The sequence below is a fragment of the Thamnophis sirtalis genome, unplaced genomic scaffold, assembly GCF_051295495.1.
Source record: "Thamnophis sirtalis isolate CommonGarterSnake01/CBP01778 unplaced genomic scaffold, rThaSir2_p1.2 scaffold_10, whole genome shotgun sequence".
Taxonomy (NCBI): Eukaryota; Metazoa; Chordata; class Lepidosauria; order Squamata; family Natricidae; genus Thamnophis; species Thamnophis sirtalis.
In genome coordinates this window covers 64,502,786-64,525,595 of record NW_028261390.1, presented here as the reverse complement: position 1 = coordinate 64,525,595, position 22,810 = coordinate 64,502,786, and the positions used below count along the sequence as shown (strand labels likewise).

Here is a 22,810-nt window from a genome sequence, read left to right as displayed (position 1 = left end):
ACAAGAATAACCCTATAATTTAGTTGCTGGCTTTGGGCTTGAGAAAAACATGGCTCACAATCCTGAGATGATGAATAAGCTTTCCACATTATTATTAGTTTCCATTATATCGCGTGCACACAGAACCCATTATTGTGTTCTGTGTGCACGCGATGTAATGGAAACTAATAATAATTATTCTATGAAAGTGCTTCAGATTTGTTTGCAGAAACAAATGTTAATTTTGGCAAATCATAGACAGATGCCCTGTGGAGGAGTCAGACATCTTATGGGTTTACTTCTGAACTTTAAGAAATTAGAGAGAAATAGCTATCAGTGTCAGGCATGCCTCCATCAATAACCAAGAAAGAAAACTCCCAACTCCATTGTTCCTGGAATTAAAATGAAAAGATAGCAGCAAAAGTAAAGCAAGATCTGAGCCCGAAAGGTGCGAGCAAGTACATATCAAATGATAACCCAGCCCTCTCCCTCCAACGACCCCATTCCAATGACCCATCTGCCACTCCCTTAGGTGTCATGTGAATTGCATCTCCAAAAGGCATCATCATACAGGATGGCTGGCCTTGACCAGGTCCAAACACCGGCCCCCAGCATGCGCAGATGATGTTGAGAAGAAAACTCCCATTTCCATATCACTCCTACCATTTATTCCCATCCCAAATACCACGCCCCCACCCTCCCCGTTTCTATGGCAGCCGATAGCAAGTAAACGAAACAGAGGCTGACAATCAGTAGAATTGTACTAATACTGTTAGCGTTCCAAATATCATGCAGAATTAAATCAGAGTCCAAGGCAGAGCTATCCTTAAAGTTCCAATTTAATAAGACGGACATGTTGGCATCGTGCTGTGGAATCCCAATTCTGGTAGTTACATCGGATTCCCACCCAGTTGAAAGTTCATGATCTTGTCCCCACACCCACAAATCCATCACATGGTCCAATCTTCTTCCACGCTGGCATCTCCACCCAGCTGGTTCCGGTCAGGTGCAGAGGTGCAGAGACAAAAGATGACCTTGGGCTTCTAGAAAAGAATGACAACAACACATTCCACAATTCTGCTCTTTTCTATTCCCCCCTCCCAACTACTACACTATTGAAACAGCACAATGAAATAAGAGAGTGTGGCAGGCCAAAAATCCTAAAAGGGATATAACTGCAGGCCTGACAAATAGATGATTACGGTAAAGGTAAAATGATTTAAGGTCAGTCACGTCAAACTCTAGGGCACCGTAGTCATCTGTTTCTTGGCTGAGGAAGCCAGCGTTGTCCGAAGACAATTTCTGTGGTGATGTGGTCAGCATGGCTATGTGCCAAAGATGCACGGAATGCTGTTGCCTTCCCACCAAAGTGATGCCTATTTATCTACTTGCATTTGCACGATTTTGAACTGGCAGGTGAGCTGGAGCAAGGAACGGGAACTTGCCCCATTTCTCGGAGCTCAGATCTCGAACCCAGGCTGCTGACTCTCCAGCTGAAGAGCTCAGCGTATTCAACTGCTGAGCCATTACGTTCTGTTTAATAGATGATTGTTCACGAACAATTATTGATTGAGATGTGTTGTAAACATGTAATAGATACCCTCTGAGCCATCAGAGGTTATCTATTACATATTTACACCCCCTTTAATCATTTAATAGATTATTGTTCATGAATAATTTTTGATTGAGATGCATTGTAAATATGTAACGGACACATGATTCAAAACTCTGAATGAAGGCCTCCTTATGGTCTCAAATACAGGGACATGGAGGCTCAGTGGCTACAACGTTGAGCTTGCCGATCAGAAGGATCAGCAGTTCAGTGGTTTGAATCCCTAGCGCCGCGTAATGGAGTGAGCTCCCATTATTTGTCCCAGCTTCTGCCAACCTAGCAGATCAAAAGCACATAGAAATGCAAGTAGAAGTATAGGGACCATCTTTGGTGGGAAGGTACCAGCGCTCTGTGTGCCTTCTGCATTTAGTCATGCCGGCCACATGACCACGGAGACATCTTTGGACAGTGCTGGCACTTTGGCTTTGAAACGGAGATGAGCACCACCCTCTAGAGTCGGGAACAACTAGCATATATGTGCGAGGAGAATCTTTCCCTTATAGTCTTGAATATGTGCCTGATATAATTAGTCTTAGTTGTTTTGATTGGGGGAGATGAGGCATGATAGCTTCCAGTGGCTTTCTAATTGTCTTCTTTCAAAACTGGCTATGTATTAAATTTTAGGCAGCTGCTATCCATGCCCTGAAACTGTGGACGTGAAGTGCAATTGTGGTAAAACTGTTCTCAAAGTACCCTGTGGGAGAGAGCGTACCACCAAACCCCCCAGGTGCAAAGAATTCTGCAGGTTAGTATTCGTTTGTTTTTATTGTTATTATTATTTTTTAAATTAAACTTGTAGAGAGCAGAACACGTTTTATGTACTGGCAAAAGCTGCGAACTACTATTTCCAAATTTTAATTAACTGTACTGCAGCTTATAGCCACAAAGCCTTGTTTTGCTGGCCTTTTGAGGGAGTGGGTTGCTTTGAGCCAGGGGTGGGCTTCAAACATTTTAACAAGGGGTTCTCTGCCTGGTTGCTGGGTGGGAGTGGCCATGGTGGGCATGGCCTAGTCGGCCTCCTGCACCACAGGGGGGAAGGGGGCATTTTTGTCCTCCCTGGGCTCCGGAGGCTTTCCTCGAGTCTCTGGGAGGGTGAAAACTGCCTCCCCAGGCTCCAGAGGCTCTCTGGAGGCTGGAAACAGGCCCATTTCTGGTCTTCCCGAACTTCCGGTAGGCCCTTTTGTCACCCTCCCCAAGCCTCCACACGCGGCCTACGCTTACCTGTATCCAAAACAGGCCACGCGGGGACTCCTGGGAGGGGCATGGCAGGGTGGGCGGGGCCAGCCAGGAGTGGGATTTGGAGGTTCTCTGAGCTGCACAGAACCTTAGCTAGAGGTTCTCCTGAACACCTGCGAGCCCCCAACGGCCCACCCCTGCTTTGAGCCAGTGTTGACGCCTGGAGACCTCCTCAAATGGTCCGTGCAAGTTTCTTGGCAAGATCTCCAGCCTGCTCTCGCCTTCTTCCTAGGGTTGAGAGTAGTTTGGTGTAGTGATCAAGACACCAGACTAGAAACCAGGAGTCCATGAGTTCTAGTCAGTGGTGGGTTCCGGATCCCGTCGCGGTACGCTGCGACGGGGCTGGGCGTCCACCAAGTGCATGTGTGCTATGTACACTCGCGCACCATGCCCTGCAATGCTTCAATTGGTAGGGTCAAATGCGCATGTGCAAATGGCCCGGTAGGGTCAAATACCAGTAAGGAGAGCGGGCAGGCAGGTGGGTCCTCCGCAGCACCGTACCGGAATCGTACCTGCTGCTCCCAGCAGGCACCGGTACACCCGTACCAGGGCGTACCGGCTGAAACCCACCACTGGTTCGAGTCGTACCTTAGGCATGAAGTCAACTGGGTGATCTTGTGCCAGTCAGTTTCTCTCAGCCTTAGGAAGCAGGTAAACCACTGAAAAACCTTGCCAAGAAAAGTGCAGAAAACTGTATCCTTACCCTTCATGAATTGTCACGGAATTTCAACACTTATCTACCTTGGTTTCCCTGGGCTGCCCAGTGAATTTATGAGGGGATAAATTGTGATTGCTTCGTTCTGACCATTAATAATTTTAGGAGTCTGTATCATATACTCCATCTTACTGAATTTTTCTTCTTCTTCACCGTTTTGACTTCACTGGTAATGGATATTCTGGTCACTTGATGCTTCTAGTTGTCCTTTTCTAAGCTTCTCAAGCCTTAATATCCTTCAAAGAAATGTGCTGACTCAGAGATGTTTATTGCTCTTATTACTGTGCAATCAATTGTTTTGATGTAAAGGTGGTTTTAGTTATGCGCTAAAAGATCATTGTAGCAGGTGGGGAGGAAATGAATCTAGTTCAGGGGTGTCAAACTCGATTTCATTGAGGACCGCATCAGGGTTGTGTTTAACCTCAGGAGGAGGGGGGGCATGGCCAGCTTGAGGTCACTCCTGTTGGGGACACCGGTAGTGGCCCGAGCGCTCTGCCAGAGAAAACGGGCTCCCAAGCTCCGTTTATGGCTGCGATGGCCTCCTGCAATGCTCTGCCAATGAAAACGGAGTTCCGGAGGGCATTTTCGCTGGCAGAGGCACCGCGGGCCAGTTCTTCACTCTTTCCAGGGTGCTTCTGCGGGCTGGATCTAAGCACCCCGCGGACCGGATCAGGCCCCTGGGCCTTGAGTTTGACACCCCTGCTCTATAGATTACAACCATGAATATCCATCGTGCCAAGTAGCTAATAGTGATCAATCAACTGTTGGGCTAATTTCTACTTTTTCTTGTTCTAGGCAGCCGCCAACTTGCCATCATCCTTGTCGAGAGAAACACAGTTGCCATTTTGGCCCTTGCCCTCCTTGCCACCAGATCTGCAAGAAAGTTTTTGAAAAGTGCGGCCACTTGTGCCCTGCTTCTTGCCACGACGAAGCCCTTGTGAAGCAAACTGGCTTGGTGAGACAGAAGCTCATAACATACTAAAAGTTTATTCTACTCTTCTTAGAAAAGAGAGTTTAAAAGCAAATTTTAAAATGTTTGTTGTTCTCTTGATCCTTATTGTGTCAGGGTTCTAAAAAACACCCCGAACGAAATAAAACTCCGCGGCTTGTGTTTCCTCAAAGTTCCAATTTATTAGAGATGTCATGTTGGCACATCGGGGAAAACCTGAATTTAAAAGCTTCTCGGTTTTCCCACCCAGTTGAAAGTTCAAGATCCTGTCCCAACACCCACAAGTCCATCACGTGGTCCAATCTTTCACTGCCATGAAGACAGATTCTTCCCATCCACATCCGGCCAGGTGCAGAGAGAAAAATGACCTTGACTTTCTAAGAAGAATGTTGTTATAGCTACACATCACCCAACTCCGTATAATCTCCCATTTTCCCACAGTAGAAAGTGTTGCAGGCCTGAAGCCCAAAAAGAAAAGATGGCTTGCAGGTCTGACAGGCAGCCTCCCCTCAGAAGAAATAGCTAAATTTAGAAGAAGAAAACAAACAAAAAAAGGGGGTTGGGCCTCCACACGCCGCATTTTCAGCCCTTCCTGGGGCCTTTTTGGGGGGCTTTTCCAGCCTTTTTTCTACCCATTTTTGAGGCTTTTATGGCCCTTTTTTGAGGCAATTTGTCCTGTTTTGGGGGCTTTTTTGGCCTGTTTTTGTGGGGGTTTTGGCCCATTTTTGAGGTGCTTTTCAGCCTGTTTATGAGGTATTTTGGTCCATTTTTGAGGCTTTTTTTCAGCTGGCTTTTTTCAGCCCATTTTAGGCTTTTTTCAGCTGGCTTTTTTTAAAAAAGTGCCGAAAAAGCCTCAAAAACAGGCCAAAAAAAGCCCTGAAAAAGGCAGAAAAAAGGCCTGAAAACGGGGCATGCAGAGGCCAAAAATGGTCAGTGGGTGGGCGGGGCTTCAGCAACATTCAGTCTGTATAAGATGCACAGATATTTTCACCCCCTTTTGGGAGACCTTAAATCATTTTACCTTTACCGTAATCATCTATTTGTCAGGCCTGCAGTTATATCCCTTTTAGGATCTTTGGCCTGCCACACTCTCTCTTATTTCATTGTGCTGTTTCAATAGCGTAGTAGTTGGGAGGGGGGAATAGAAAGGAGTAGAATTGTGGAATGTGTTGTTGTCATTCTTTTCTAGAAGCCCAAGGTCATCTTTTGTCTCCGCACCTCTACACCTGACCGGAGCCAGCTGGGTGGAGATGCCAGCGTGGAAGAAGAAGATTGGACCATGTGATGGATTTGTGGGTGTGGGGACAAGATCATGAACTTTCAACTGGGTGGGAATCCGATGTAACTTCCAGAATTGGGATTCCACAGCACGATGCCAACATGTCTGTCTTATTAAATTGGAACTTTAAGGATAGCTCTGCCTTGGACTCTGATTTAATTCTGCATGATATTTGGAACGCTAACACTATTAGTACAATTCTACTGATTGTCAGCCTCTGTTTCACTTACTTGCTATCGGCTGCCATAGAAATGGGGATGGTGGGGGCGTGGTATTTGGGATGGGATAGATCTTATAGTCTGAAAAATATGTTAAATCAGAAAAGCCAAGCTTCGTTGGATTTATCTGTTGATTTTTTTTTTTTCCTTACAGCATCAGCCCGCTGGCCCCTGGGAGAAATCCGCCGCCCCTGCTTTCATCCAGACAGCATTGCCTTGTCCTCCATGCAAAGTCCCTATTCCAACGTAAGTGACTTTAACATTTTTGCTTTTGCTGAATTATCTGGTTGTTGGTCGCCTTTTTTTTGCCTGTAGCTCGGTCTCCATATAGGAAGTTATTGGGCTAGTTGTTTTTTGAGAAGACCTGGCTTTCAGTTTGTTCTCCCCACCACCACCACCAGATCGAGAAAGTCTAGTAAATGCTGTTTTGCCACATCTTTTTGCTGTTCCCGTTCTAATCCCTCCAGATTGTTGGGGATGGGGGGGGGGATTAGTTTTACTTACCGATCTCTTGCCAACAAAGAGCTCCTCAATTTTTGGTTGTTTTGCTGTCTTTACTGGCGGGAGAGATCCCGGGCTGGTGCCATGGCGTTTCTTGGTTTTTCCCATGCTTATTTAATCCTCGGCAGCAACAAAAGTTTTTGCTTGCATTATGTTCTACGCTGTTATCTCCACCAAAAAAACGTTAATTAAATAAAAAAGAATCCAATGGGAGTACTAAAAATTGATAAAATAAAATAAAACCGGGACGCACTACTGCAAACACGCTCCAGCTGCACCGCCTCTAGCTCCGACCAAGATGGAAGGAAGGAGCTTTTTGCTTTGCTACTTTCAGTGCATATGGTAGAAATGCGTAATACAGGCAATTCTCGACTTACAACGGTTCATTTATTGGCCCTTCCAAGTTACAACAGCACTGGTAGCCATCACTTATGACCGTATTTCCCATTCACGAGCAGTGCAGCATTCCCTTGGTCACATGATCAAAATTCAGACACTGGGATTGGATTGGATTGGATTTATTAAATTTATAAGCCGCCCAATCCTGGAGGACTCCGGGCGGCTTACAGAAAATAAATTTTAAAAGAAGGGTTAAAAACAAACAAAGGAAAGCAGATTAAAAAAAGCACATCGTGCACCCAGTCTATTTTTCTACTTGCATTTTTACATGCTTTTGAACTGCTAGGTTGGCAGAAGCTGGGGCAAGTAATGGGAGCTCACTCCATTACGTGGCACTAGGGATTCGAACCGCCGAACTTCCGAATTTTCTGACCCACAAGCTCAACATCTTAGCCACTGAGCCACCATGTCCCTCTCCCCCATTAATAAAACAGGCTAAATGAAGCAGGTTCTCCATGCTGAGACTTCAGGTTTTCTCTTTGCCCATCTAGAAAGGTAAACAAGTGAGCCCATCCAAAGGATCTCTCGGAAGAGTTCCCAAATAATCAATTCAGATGAACAAAATGGAATCTCATTTAAATAAATTGAGCTTGTTTATTTTTTTCCTTTGCAGGCAATGCCTTGGAAAACACGAGGTGAGTCATTATAGCTGTCATTATTTGAAATAAAACTGAACCATGCATAACTTGGTTTTAATTAGGCTCTCCGAATTAAGCATTAGCATTTAATTGATTTGACATGAAATTTATTTGCAGCCGAAATGTTTTGCTTTTGGTTTGAAACCCGCAGATAGTTTTTCATCCAAAAGTTGACATTGAGTAATGCAAAGTTGTTCTAAAGCGTTTGTAAGCGCGTGGTCCTCATTTGAAAGCCTCCTAAAGGCTATGCACGCCCATTTTTGCAAAGGGGGTGGGATTTCGGGCTAAAAATGCTGTATTCAGTGTATAAGACACACCCAGATTTTCACCCTCTTTTTTGAGGGAAAAGGGTGCGTCTTATACGCCGAAAAATATGGTAGTCCTTTTTGAGTATACATAGTTTTATACACCCTGATTATAACCAATATTCTCTTAATCATACGTTTATAATCTCTTTTAAATATATAAAGTTGTACATCATAGTTATAGATATTATTTTCATAGTTGTACCATAACATTCTATATATTTTATCTCTCTCCTTTCCCTTCTCTACTTCCTTCTCCTTCCTTCTCGTTCCTTTTCCTCTTCTCCTCTCCCCTCTTCTCTCTCCTCTTCTCCAATTCCCTCTCCTTCCCTCTCTCCTACTCCTCTCCCCTCGTCCATTTCCTTCTCTCGTTTCCCCTGGAGTGGGCTAATTCTTGAAAGTTTTTATTTTTAGCGGAAATAATTATTTTTAAGAGTCAGTTAAGAAGATTGTAGAGCTTCAAAACATTCCTTGCATGCTATTCTTCCATGTTGTTGGATGTTCACAGCAGAAAGTCTTACATAGTTTAATTGTTTGACCCAGTATTTATTTTCCTTTCTTTATGTGACTGATACCACTTTTCTATCCAAAAGCATATTGTGACCAAAAGAGTGGCTTTAATATTAAAAAGCAGTAATAAATTTATTTATTCTGTGCTATAAATAAAAATGTTGCCAGACACACAGTACAACTTAACAATACATAGTTATAACAGTGCAGGGCTGCTGAATTCGCTGGCCACGCCCATACCTGGTTTAGCAAAGGGGGGGAAATCGTGATACGTCACATGACGCCGCGAATTTGACACCCCAGATCTAGTGGATTGTGGAGAATCAACACCTCTGATCTTCCCCGTCACTTTCTAGCATGTTCCTTTTCTCTCCTTAACAACCTTTAAGTGTGCATTTCTGAGAATCTGATACATGGGTAACACCACTCCCCCAGCTAAGCAAAAAGACTCAATTCCAGTTCCCAACTCAATATATGTAAAATTCACCCTGATTTACATGACACAACTTGAAGGAAACATTTAAACTTAACAGGCTTCAGTTTTTGAATTTTGATACTAAAATAATGCTCAGTGTCCTTCAGTAAAAAGGGATTATTTTTCATGAACTGAATTCCGTAATGTTGTAATCAGACAGTCATCTAAGTATAATTTCTAATTGCAAAACAACAGGGGATTTAATTTAAAAAAACATATTAGAGAGACGCAGTGGCTCAGTGGCTAAGACGCTGAGGTTGTCAATCAGAAAGGTTGGCAGTTTGGCGGTTCAAATCCCTAGTGCTGGGTAATGGAGTGAGCTCCCGTTCCTTGTCCCAGCTTCTGCCAACCTAGCAGTTCGAAAGCATGTACAAATGCGAATAGAAAAATAGGGACCACTTTGGTGGGAAGGTAACAGTGCTCCGTGCACCTTTGGTGTTTAGTCATGTTGGCCACATGACTACGGAGACGTCTTCGGACAGCGGTGGCACTTTGAAACGGAGATGAGCACCGCCCCTTAGAGTCAGGAACAACTAGCACATATGTGTGAGGGGAACCTAAAAAAATGACAGGTAGTAGTGAAGGGAATTAGTACAAAATATTATGCAGACTGGCAGGAATGTAAACTGTTAAGGCTAATTTAACCAGACTGGCAGGAATGTAAACTGTTAAGGCTAATTTAATCACAATAATATCAATAAAAATGGGCGTTGGTTAGTAAGAAATATCTTAACAACGCTATGTATTCAGACCAATCAGGTTTGGAAAAAAATACCATTAATAATGGACTAGAACATCTGGCATAGATTGTTAGTTTAGAACAAGTGTGGATTATGTTTCAGAAGTGTGAATTTCAACTCTGTATTTCTCAACTTTCCAGTAGGCTGCTATTTGCAGATGATGTGATGTCTGGAAAGATCAGGACAAAAGCTTTTTGGCTCATTTTTTTTTTTTTTCAAATGGATATGCATGGAGGTGGGCATTAGGAGTTAGGAGTGGGATGTGTTGCAGAAGAAAACTATTATACCAAATATTCACTATAAATGTAGTCTACCAAAATTGAGCCCCCCATATTTATGTGGCGACGTGACCCTGGGACACAGCAACCGTCATAAATGTGAGTCAGTTTTCAAGCATCCGACTGTAAATCAAGTAACCAAGGGGACAGTCATGAGTGTGAAAAATCATCATAAGGAGGGGTGGGCTGCTGGGGGTTCGCGCAGGTTTGGGCGACACTCTAGCTAGGATTCTACCCAGTTCAACCAACCCCCCAAATGCCACCCCTGAGTATCCACGCGGCCCGTTCATCATGCCAGATAAGTGCAGGGCCTGTGCGGGGTGGAGTGGGGTGGGGGAAACGGGCCTACTGGTTCCGGATGTCCAGAAACAGGCCTGTCTCCGGCTTCCGGAGATCCTCTGGAGCCCGGGGGAAGCAATTTTCGCCCTCCCGGAGACTCGAGGAAAGTCTCCGGAACCTGGGGAGGGTGGAACCCCCCCCACACACACACACATTGTGGTGTAGGAAGCAGACCAGGCCATGCCCACCATGGCAACACCCATCCAGCAAGGGGGCAGCAAACCTTTTGCTGCAATTTTTGAAGCCCGCCCCTGGTCATAAGTCACTATTTTCTGTGCTTGTGTAACTTTGAACAGTCGCTAAATGAACTGTAGTAAAAATTACGCACAGGTGCAGCAGACTAGAGCGTGTTCCACAGAAATGTTCCTTTAAAATGTCAGAAGACGAAACAGGGCCAGTACATTTGAACTAAATCTTTCAACCTGTCTTTCAGCGCATTTTAGAAATTAGGGAAAGATTACACTTTTCCACCATTTTTTGTTCAACCTGCTGTTAAAATTTTACTGCATTATATTTTTCATGGCCAATGGAGACCATTGTTTTATTGTTGTGGTAGCCGGTCCACTTATAAGGCAATGATGCCAATTAACATTTCATTAGAGCTGAAAGACCAACGAAGTAAAATTGTCTTTCCAAATGCCGTGAGGGAGGGAACTTTATGAAACTCTGAAAGTAATAGTAATATTACTTTTTTGGATTGATAGAAAAATAAAAATACAAAGTTTCCAGGTAAAATTCAGGCAGACAATAAATGGATGGATGGATGGATGGACAGATAGATATAGAGATAGACAGATAGATATAGAGATAGATAGAGATAGAGATATAGAGATAGATAGATAGATAGATAGATAGATAGATAGATAGATAGATAGATAGATAGATGATAGATAGATAGATAGATAGATAGATAGATAGATAGATAGATAGATAGATAGATATAGTGATAGAGATAGATAGATATACAGATAGATATACAGATAGGTAGGTAGGTAGGTAGGTAGGTAGGTAGGTAGGTAGGTAGGTAGGTAGATAGATAGATAGATAGATAGATAGATAGATAGATAGATAGATAGATAGATAGATAGATAGATAGATAGATAAAGCATAGCAGATTCAGGCATGCTTATATGTTAATAGATGAGACTGTCTCTTCTGCATTTGATCTCTAGCATAATTAGAAGGGACGGGGTGGCTAAGACGCTGAGCTTGTCGATCAGAAAGGTTGGCAGTTCGAATCCCTAGTGCCACATAATGGAGTGAGCTCCTGTTACTTGTGCCAGCTTCTGTCAACCTAGTAGTTTGAAAGCATGGAGAAATGCAGCGCGGACAGCGCTAGCTCTTCGGCTTTGAAACAGAGATGAGCACCACCCTCTAGAGTCAGGAATTACTAGCATATATGTGCAAGGGGAACCTTTACCTATATGCTATATACGAAATGAGTGCAAATAAATGGCAACAGTAGGACAGGGACAGTAGACACGTGGTGCGCTTATGCTTCCCCCTTACTTACCTCTTAGGAATGGGGTGAGGCCCACAGTAGACAGTCTAAGGTGAAAGTTTTGGGGGTTTGGGGAAGAAACCACAGAGTCAGCTAGAGCATTCCAGGCATTGACCATTCAGTTGCAGAAGTCGTATTTTCTGCAATCGAGTTTGGAGCGGTTTACTTTCCGTTTGTATCTATTGTTTCCCCGTGTATTATGGCGGTTGAAGTTGAAGTAGTCGTTGACAGGTAGGACGTTTTAGCAGACAATTTTGTGTACTAAGTTTAGGTCAGACCGTAGGCAGCATAGTTCTACATTGTCCAGGCCCAAAATTTCAAGCCTACTGGCATAAGGTATTCTAGGTTCCACCACAATACCGCGAAGCCCTTATCCGCAGAGACATAAGCGCGAGGGCTAATCTGTGCCGTCCAAATCGCTAAAGCAAATGTGACCTTACCGTGCTGACATAAGCACGAGGGCAAATCCGCGCCTTCCGAAGCACTCAGCCTAACCTAACCCTAAACCTAACCCTAAACCTAATCCTAACCCTTACCTTAATTTAAATCGGCTTTCTGCCGCCACGCTGTTTTAAAGCTCCCTTCTGTCGCCGCGCTGTTGTCACCGCGGTGATGACGTCGCGGCTTTAGCGACGCGGTTTTATCACCGCTATTTTGATGAGCGCGGTTTTGTCGTGCCACGGGTATTCTATTGCGAGCAGAGTTTATTATTTATAGGTTTGTTGAAACCTCTAGTAACATCCTTGCCAAAACTTGAACCAGTTATCTTTCAAGATTGTTGCATGAAATGTGTAATGCAACAATAATCAGTTGCCTTCTACTGTACTAGAGTGTATCGGAGTCGGGCAGCATTTATTAAGAAATAAAAATACTTCGAACAATTTATATGCGATTATACCTTTAACATCATCCAACAACTGCACTTCTTCCCATGTCTTAGGAAGGACTCAATAGGTGGACAAAAATGTTAGATCCAGTTCTAAACATTTGGCTGACTGTGATAACCTTAATAATTAGGGTTTTACTGTTGTAATCTGCTTAGAATCTATGATTGAAGCAACATGTCCTAAATAAGGAGGATTAAATTTTATGCGCTAATTTGTCTTGTATGAAAGCTTGTAGAATTAAAGCTGAAGGTTATTTACAGTGTCCCTCAAGTAATTATCTCAATCTTTCAGATAAGCGCGTTGCCATGCCATAATGCAGGGCCGTATTCCTGTAAAAGAGTCTGTGGAAGGTGGCTGGATTGTCAGAATCATACTTGCCTGAAAGAATGCCACACAGTTTCTGAAAACGATGCCGGCAATGATAGGCAAAAGGTAAGTAATCTTTTTCAGTGGCAAACACAGTTGGCTTCATGATAAGGCCACAGCTTTTTATAACAGGTGCATTACATTATGTTAGGGGACGCGGTGGCTCAGTGGCTAAGATGCTGAGCTTGTCGATCAGAAAGGTTGGCGGTTCGACGGTTCAATTCCCTAGTGCCGCGTAATGGAGTGAGGTCTCGTTACTTGTGCCAGCTTCTGCCAACTTAGCGGTTCGAAAGCATGTAAAAGTGCAAGTAGAAAAATAGGGACCACCTTTGGTGGGAAGGGAACAGCATTCTGTGCGCCTTCTGCGTTTAGTCATGCTGGCCACATGACCACAGACACGTCTTCGGGCAGCGCTGGCTCTTCGGCTTTGAAACTGAGATGAGCACCGCCCCCTAGAGTCGGGAACAACTAGCACATATGTGCGAGGGGAACCTTTACCTTTATATATATGCTGCATGCAGCCCCTTGTTGTAAAATTCTTCCTAATAGTAATAAAATTTGGGATAATGTTATTCTTTCTTGCTTGTTGCATAGTTGTGACATCAGACAGAGTATAAGACGCACCTTAGTTTTGGGGGAGGAAAATAGGGGAAAAAATCTACTTACCAGGTATTCATTTTTAGTCCCATAACACCAGAAAAGCAAGCAAACACAATAGTATAATAAAATGACACTTTTTGCCATTTTTTTTCTTTCCCCAGCAGCCAGGGGGTGGGGTAGGGCTTAAGTAGATCTGGGCATTCAGCCCAAAGCATTTAAGCACTTAAAATGTAACAAAGCTGAATCAACAAACCAGCCCAGTGCTTGCCTGAAGGAAACCATTGAGAAAACTCAAGATAACCCATAGGAAAAATCCCTGCCTTGCCCTTAAAGGGATTATCCACAAAAGAATAGAAATCACAGAGTCACAGGAACTCTCTGCCTTGCCCTTGAGAGCGTTATCTCCCAAAAGTAGAAACTGGACAAAAGAAGAACCTCTTAAGGCAGTCTTCAAATCTTTCATAGTTGGCTTCTTTCAGGTGGAAGGAACCTGGTAAAAAATATTAGAAGCTTTTTTTTTTCAGCCCTAACAAGGTGCTAATGAGTGAAGCGATCTTCCCTGCTTTGCCTGAAATGGAGCTTCACTCGTTAGCACCTCATTAGGGCTGGAAAAAAAGATTCCAATAAGCTACATTTGGAGTATAAGACGCACCCAAATTTCCACCCTCTTTTAGGTGGGGGGAAGGTGCATCTTATACTCCAAAAAATACAGTAAGTCTTTATTTTCAGGGAAATACTGCACTAAATGCATCCATCTGGTTTACGATCTTAACTGGGTCTTATTTTTGGGAGAGAGCTTATATTATGAGCACCCTGAAAAATCATGCCAGGGCTTATTTTCCAGTTGGGTCTTATTTTGGAGGGAAAGAGGGTATTAACTTTCTGTCACTTGAGCGAGCCAAGCGTCTTTGCATACGTTTAAGTGAACGGATGGTCCCAAAAAAAGCAAAAAAAGAAAGATAAATCACATTTTGTTGTTTTTACTAGGCAGGTCCAGAATGTTCTCAGTGTGAAGAAGGATGCTCCAAGCCACGACCAGCTGGTTGCTTTCATGCGTGCCCTCTGCCGTGCCATCCGGGGGAATGTCCAGCATGTGCCCAAATGATCCGAATAAAATGTCACTGCAAACTGACAAGCCTCTACATTGAATGCATGTATGCAATTGAACAATCTTTCTTTGCTTCTTTCAACTTTTGGGACTTAAGCTATTTTTATTTACTTTTCACGTGACCCGACAAATGCGCGCGCCGACGAAACCGCGGCGAGAAAACCGCAACGTCATAAACACGCCCACAACAACGCGCCGACAAAAGCGCGATTTAAGTTAAGGTAAGGGTTAGGGTTAGGGTTATTAGGTTGTTATTAGTTGTTTGTTGAAGTGTGCTTTTGTTGGCGCGCTGTTGTCAGCGCGCTTCTGCGCTCATTTGTCGGCGCGATTTTGACCTCACGGTTTTCTCGCCGCAGTTTCGTCAGCGTGCTTTTGTCAAGCGCGCATTGGTCAGTGAACCACTTTTCACACTGCTATGTGGAGATGAAGCGCCAGAGGTGGCATTTTACTGGTTCGGACCGGATCGCCCATACCGGTAGTGGAAATCGCAGGTGGCTCCGCCCACCCGCGCCCAGCTCTATGGCATCCCATTTAGGCCCTTTTGTCACCAAAAGCGCGTGTGTGAAAGGATCTGCGCGTGCACGGAGGTGGAGCGTGCTCACATTTGTGAACGGGTAGGGAACGTAAGTGTATAATATCCCTGTGAGGTGCGCGCGCACGCACGCACACACACACACAGACACGTTTCCTCCTCTTTCTGAATAAACAGAATTTTCCGGTGGAAGGCAACTGCATTCATGGGATGTTTAAATAGTTATGGTTAGTACCAATTCTCTTGTTCTTTATGTCTTAATTGTTTTAATCTCATATTTTGTAGGCGGCCCATTAGAATAGGCAGCTGTAGATGATGATGATTAAGACGAAGAAGACTTACAAACAAATTGTGCATACGTAGGTCTGAGGGGTTCTTGGTACTGTTCTCTGAGCTTGTTCGTTTTCTACTCTGACCTAGGCTTCCCAAGAACGTGGAGCCGATTCCTCGTCCCGATAAAACCTCTTTTATTTAGTTTCAAGGGAATTCCTCTCCAGCAAAATCCTGTCAAACAGTCTTTCAAGAGATTTCACAACTACAGATCTTTTATCAGGCTTGGAGAGCTTCCAGGCTGATATCTTCCAAACGCCACGCTGTAGCAACAATTGGCAAGACGTCAGGAACAGCTCTTCACCTTAATGAACTAATTGTCTCTTGCAAACTCCCCTCCCCTTTCGCTCTTTATTCCCTATGGGAGGGGCCATTCACCGTCCACCTGTGCCTTTTCTCCCGAATCAGCCCTTAGCTGTCCCCTTCTCCTGGCAGTTCTGTGCATGCGCACATCAGGAACACCCTCCAGGTGTTCTTCCGTCCCACTGATAGACAGCGGATAACTGTCGGACAGGCCTGGCCCTCTCTCTGCCTCTGACGCAGAGCCCTCATCAGAGCCTTCCCCAGACTCCAGGACTGGCCCATCTTCCTCCCCAACCTCCTCACTGTCTGAGTCTGCTACCAGCTCTGCTGGCTGCTGGTGGGCCACATTTCCTTGCAGATGTTTTATTACCTTACCTAGGTGACATCATCGGGGTTAGTGATATATACATATACGTAGGTCTATTTGGAACTGCCAGCCAGCCTTATTCCCCCAACCCCATCCTATAAGCAAGGTCTTTGCTCCAACTTGGTTTTACTGGGGGGGCAGGGGGGATGTTTGGAATGGTAGACGGAGGTACCAATTACTGGGGGTCTTCCTTCAGCCTTGATTCAACTTGATATACTAGTAGAAGTAAAAAAGAATTGTCATTTTACCGCACAAGCACTTTGTACTGGCTGGCTAATCTGTCTTTCTGACTCCCTTTTGCTTGCTGCTTATGTTTCAGATATAAAAGACCTGAAAAAGTAGGTTTAAAGGTTAAAACTAGGGCTATTATTTTTGGGCCGGCTGGGCTAGTGGTCAGTTTATCCTAATTATCGGGCTAGTTTGAATCAAAGCACTTTTACCAAATTTAACCTGAGATACAGTGTGATTTCAGGTGTTGCCTTGTAAAACATCTTCATTTTATTCTCATGAGATGATCACTTCATCTGATATTAAATCCCTTGACCGGGCTTTATTTAATTGTTCAAACTCAAATCTCCTTTTTTTTAAAAATCCTCACCTGTTTTGTTTTTTTTTGGTCTGCTTTCTCAGTTCAACATCGATACGTGCATAGAAATAAGACAGGGAATAACTTGACTTGCTGTTTATTTTGTCTCTTTTTTTCATAAATGACCATTGATTTCTATTTCTTCAGAAAAATCACTAATGCTGATGCAGAAGAAAAAGAAGAGCTGTGTTCATGCAAAAACCAGTGTCCCAAGGAGGTAAACCTGTTCTGACCCAGCCTTAGCAGAAACAAGAAACAGACTCCTATCCCGGAAAAAAAAACCCTTTTTATTTATCTCCTGTGAATTAATGGCATTCACACACCGAAAAGTCCAGGCAATAGTCCTTCAAAGAGTTAACTGCAGTAGCAGACCTTATCAGTTCTTTGCGATAATTGCCAGGCCTCGGCTCCCAGCCACAAAGCTATAAATTAAGTTCTGGCAAGCAGTCTTTGATTCATGAAACATAATGAGCAAAATCTTCAGAAATACCAACTGTTGTCTCCTATGACCACCACTCCCCTTTCCTTCTATTTATTCCCCAGCCAGGGAGGGGCCCTTCAGCATCTAGGTGTGCCTTGCTTCCTGAGTCGACTCCTTGTCCTCAGTTGTTCTCCTCTCCTAACTGCTCTGCACATAACGTGCATCTGGAACAGGCCCCAGCTGTTCTTCCTTTTCACTCACATCAGCCTCCAAAGGCAGCTGCCTCTCTGGTGGCTGGGAAATGTTGGATGGCCCTCGCCCTATCTCTGCGTCCGACGCAGAACAGCCATCATAGCCTTCCCCAGACTCCAGAACTGGCCCAACTTCCTCCCCAATCTCCTCGTTGTCCAAGTCTGTTGCCAGCTCTGCTGGCAGCTGATGGGCCATAACAAATCCTAAAAAAAAAAACCCATTTGGAACTATTGATGGCAGTACAGTAATGTAGCATTGGAAATTGATAAGTAACACCATGGCAGATTTCAAAAGTGATCCTTAAAACATTTACGCTCACCGGCAAATGCATTCAATGACTTTAACACTGGGGAATAAGAATCTGTGGGTTGATTAGTAAATTCTGAAGTAACATTTAGCATCTGGTGACTACATGGATGAATCTACATTGTTGTCTTGGTATTAAGATTAAGATTTAGTTTATTTGTATGCCACCCTTCTCCGGGAGGGACTCAGGGCGGCGAACAACTCAAAAGGGGGAAAAGGGGATACAAACACAATACACGTAATTAAAATACACAAGAGTCATACAGCCATACAAGTCGAGAGGGGAGGGGAACTCATCAACCCCAGGCCTGCCGGCACAGCCAGGTTTTGACGGCTTTCCGGAAGGCCTGGAGAGAGGTGAGGGTCTGAATCTCCGCGGGAAGTTCATTCCAAAGGGCCGGAGCTGCTACAGAGAAGGCCCTCCCCCGGGTGGTAGCCAGGTGGCATTGGCTGGTAGACGGAACCCGGAGGAGGCCGACCCTGTGCGATCTAACGGGTCTATGGGAGGTAATTGGCAGCAGGTGATCTCTCAAGTACCCAGGTCCAATACCATGAAGGGCTTTATAAGTTACGACTAGCACTTTGAAGCGTATCCGGAGACCGATCGGTAGCCAGTGCAGCTCGCGGAGGATAGGTGTAACGTGGGTGCACCCACAATCGCTCGCGCGGTTGCATTCTGGACGAGTTGTAGTCTCCGAATACTCTTCAAAGGCTGCCCCATGTAGAGCCTGGAAAGAGTTTTGCATTAAAAATGAATTGTATAGAAGATTTCTTAGCATCCTTGGCTCAAAGTACAAGGAATTTAAGTATAATAGCCAGCAAATGCCAGTAATCAAAACCGATGCTTCCTGCCAGGCACTTATATTTTTCTCTGACGTTACAGCTACCTTGTGGCCATCGATGTAAAGAGATATGTCACCAAGGGGAATGTTGTCAGAATTGCAATCAGAAAGTTAAGATCCGTTGTCCTTGTAAGAGACTCAAAAAGGTAAGCTATATTACTGAGGTAAACTATATCATAAAAAAAGGTTATTGTATTTTGTATGCATTCATTCGTGTAATGTGATTTACCAATGAGGGACTTTCTGGAGCAATTTCAGGGAGTCACACAGGATACCCGTGTTTCACGAGGAGAAATCAGCTCATGATTTACTACAGGTAGTTCTCAACTTGCCACCACAATTGAGCCCAAAATGTATGTTGTTAAGTGAGAAATTTGATAAGTGAGTTTTTTGCCACATTTTATGACTTTTCTTGCCACATTTGTTAAGTGAATCACTGTAGTTGTTAAATTTGTACCATGGTCGTTAAGTGAAACCGCATTTCCCTGTTGACTTTGCTTGTCAGAGGTCGCAAAAAGGTGATCCCAGGAGATGCAACCGTCGTAAATATGAATCAGTTGCCAAGCATCTGAATTTTGATCATGTGACCACAGGGATGCTACAGTGTGAAAAAATGGTCATAAGTTGGTGCCATTGTAACTTTAAACCATCACTAAATCAACTGTTGTAAATCAAGCACTGCTTGTATACTGCTTTTCCATTTTTAAAAAAATAGTTCGTAATAATATGAATATTTTATTCAATAATTTTGTTTGTTACATTTAACTAATTCATAATAAAGCTAAATTAAAGATAATTGAATTGAATTGAATTTATTGCATTTATATGCTGCCCTTTTCCCCGAAGGGGAAAAAATGGCTGTTTTTAGGAGGTTTGCAGAGTGTAAAAACTTTTTTTTTAATTTGCCTCTTCAAAACCTTGGTGCGTCTTATACTCTGAAAAATACGGTAATTAAATGCCAGTGATGCTTAACTTAATTTCATGTATTACAAAATGACATGAATGAAAAAGGATGTTCAGTTCCTAGTAAAAAGTTAGATTGTGTTATGGGGTGTGTCTGTGTGTGTCTGTGTGTGTTTGTGTGTGTGTAATGTAATGTAATATTGACTATTTGCCAGAACTATAGCCAGGTAGTGGACAACATAACAATATATTTAGCACAACAAATTTAATAACAACAAATAAAATTAAAGCTAGATAACATGAGAGGGATGGATGCCATAATTAAATTAAATATAACGGTAGTGATGGCCATTTTGACATCTGCATTAATATGATATGAGTAACCATAGGAAGTAAATTTCTGGATTTTAATTTATTTTGAGACTAAAATACAGCAAGGTACAAACTGGCAGATATATTTTTCAGCAGTTAGTCCGGCAAACAATCTTTAATAGATTAATTTCGGAAAGAGAATTGCAATATTGATCTCTCCACCCGAATTAACTTTGAAAAATATTAACGTTGCACACAAAACAGTTTTGATTGCAGCCATCACTTTGGCTTTTTATTACAAATCCTGCAGAAACCCCTACATGTGACTTTTCGTTGTGCACTACACACCATTCTGGACTAACATGGGTTGCCCTTCTCTTCTTGTAAGAAGAATGTTGGTTAGGCCCTTTAATGCCTAGGAGATATCTTTAATATTTCCCACCCCATCCCCAGCGATTCCTTGTATGTTTATTATTAGTTATTTCTTACTTTTGTGGGTTCTACTTACAAGATATTTGTTGTATGTTATCTAATGCTCTAGCAAATGGGTGGATAGATCTTCCATTCCCTTTATCCTGTCCTCTCCTCCTTTCCAAACCTTCCATTTTGGAAGGATGTGGGATGTAAAAAGAAGGGAAATTTTGGTATCCAGCTAGCAGATGAGTGCAATAGAATTCCTTCCTTCCTTCCTTCAATTATTCATCTCCTTCTTTCTACCCATGTCCTTCCTTCCTTCCTTTGATTATTCATCTCCTTTCCACCCATGTCCGTCCTTCCTTCCTTCCTTCCTTCCTTCCTTCCTTCCTTCGATTATTCATCTCCTTCTTTCTACCCATGTCCTTCCTTCCTTCCTTTGATTATTCATCTCCTTTCCACCCATGTCCGTCCTTCCTTCCTTCCTTCCTTCCTTCCTTCCTTCCTTCCTTCCTTCCTTCCTTCCTTCCTTCCATTATTCATCTCCTCCTTTCTACCCATGTCCAGCCTTCCTTCCTTTCTTCCTTCCTTCCTTCCTTCCTTCCTTCCTTCCTTCCTTCCTTCCTTCCTTCCATTATTCATCTTCTCCTTTCTACCCATGTCCGTCCTTCCTTCTATTATTCATCTCCTTTCTACCCATAGCAGTTAGACCTATATACCGCTTCATAGGGCTTTCAGCCCTCTCTAAGCGGTTTACAGAGTTAGCATATCGCCCCCACAGTCTGGGTCCTCATTTCACCCACCTTGGAAGGATGGAAGGCTGAGTCAACCTTGAGCCGGTGAGATTAGAACCACTGAACTGCAGACAACAGTCAGCTGAAGTAGCCTGCAGTGCTGCATTTAACCACTGCGCCACCTCGGCTCTCCATGTCCTTCCTTCCTTCCTTCCTTCCTTCCTTCCTTCCTTCCTTCCTTCCTTCCTTCCTTCCTTCCTTCCTTCGATTATTCATCTCCTTTCTACCCATGTCCTTCCTTCCTTCCACATGACTGCCCATCTTAATCAAATAACGTGGAGTAGCTTAGAGCCTCACTTTGAAGGAGATGGACAGTTTAGAAACATGAAATATAAACAAATAGCTATAGTTTGTTTTGAACATTCTTTGTTTGCAGTAAATAATGTTATAATATATTCAGAATTTTTTTGTGGGGGGAAAGAATTTTTTTTAAAACATTAATTTTTCTCCTAGGAACTTCTGTGCAGTGAAGTACGCGAAGGTCAGTTTGTCTTAGAATGTGATGCAGTATGCAAAGAAATGAAACGGAAAGCTTCCGAGGTAATTTGTCATTTGCAATTACAATATATTGCTGCTATTTTAAGTGATGAAAATGTGTGCAGGATTACTTACCAAATTATTGGGTAGGCCAATTAAACAGCAATTGCATGTTAATTTTAGTTCATTTGTATGTAGTACAGAGATGGTATTCTACCAGTTCAGACCGGTTCACCCGAACCGGTAGCAGAAATTGTGGCTGGCCCTGCCCACTCGCCCCAGCTCTACGGCATCTCATTTAGGTCCTTTTTTTCACCAAAAGCGCATGCGCGGAAGGGTGTGTGCATTCGCAGAGATGGCGTGTGCGCTCACATTTGCGAACCGGTAGGGAAGAGAAGTCACTACCACCCCTGATGTAGTGCGAATAAAGCAGAGAGTCACCAAATGGGATTGAATCTGGCTGAATGAGCGGAGCCAAGAACAGCGCAGAGTTAGATTAAATATTGTAGGGGATGTTGCCTTTGTATAATATGACATAATCCATTTCCATTGTCTTGCTCTTTAATGCTATGTGCCCTCACACATTTTAGGTTGCAGTAATTTTAACTCTTATTTATTCCTCTGTTTTTTCTCTAACTTACATGGGGGTGTTTCTTGAGCCTTTTTATAGATGTACATCTTCATTTGGTGGGAAATGCACTGCCCTCTCTGCCTTGCTATTCTGCACTGCCTGGTCTGTTATATTTTAGGTGTAATAATTTACTGGATGTAGCTGTTGTCATTTCAAAACTCTGCTTTTGTTGATGCGTGCGCTTGGCTGTGGTTTTTATCATTTGACAATGGAGTGTGTACCCCATCCGTTTTGTGAATGCAATTTCAGTTATAAGAGGGTGATACGGAATAGTAGTTTGTTCTAGTGGCTAAGGCATCAGGCTAGAAGCCAGGAGACTTGAGTTCTAATCCCACTTTAGGCATGAAAGCTGGGTGGGTGACTTTTGAACAGTCGCCCTCTATCAGCCAACAATCAGGATTGTTGTTGTGGGGGAAGTAGGAGGAGGAAGGAATATTAGGTCCATTCACCACCTTGAGTTATTTAGAAAATAATAAAAGCAGCAAATAAATACATGAAATGCATTTAACAGCCAAGATGTGACAAGCCTCAGGCCTCTGTACCATTTTATTTTGAACGATTTGAGCTACTGTATTTTTCGGATTATAAGATGCACGTTTTCTCCTCCCAAAAGAGGGTGAAAAACTGGGTGCGTCTTATACACTGAATACAGCATTTTTGGCCTACAGAAACCCTGCCTCCTTCACAAAATTGGACGTGCAGAGG

General features: G+C 43.4%; 1 protein-coding gene across 1 annotated transcript in view; it reads left to right on the top strand.

Annotated features, from left to right (window-relative positions):
* The window catches only part of NFXL1 (nuclear transcription factor, X-box binding like 1), a 47,656-nt gene that overhangs the window by 18,883 nt on the left and 5,963 nt on the right, over positions 1 to 22,810 (top strand). The window contains exons 12-20 of the mRNA XM_087724781.1: positions 2,216 to 2,336; positions 4,338 to 4,497; positions 6,143 to 6,234; positions 7,502 to 7,523; positions 12,853 to 12,993; positions 14,515 to 14,681; positions 16,901 to 16,970; positions 18,616 to 18,720; positions 21,451 to 21,537. Of these exons, the coding sequence (XP_087580907.1) occupies positions 2,216 to 2,336; positions 4,338 to 4,497; positions 6,143 to 6,234; positions 7,502 to 7,523; positions 12,853 to 12,993; positions 14,515 to 14,681; positions 16,901 to 16,970; positions 18,616 to 18,720; positions 21,451 to 21,537 (965 nt within the window). The remainder of the gene's footprint in view (positions 1 to 2,215; positions 2,337 to 4,337; positions 4,498 to 6,142; positions 6,235 to 7,501; positions 7,524 to 12,852; positions 12,994 to 14,514; positions 14,682 to 16,900; positions 16,971 to 18,615; positions 18,721 to 21,450; positions 21,538 to 22,810) is intronic.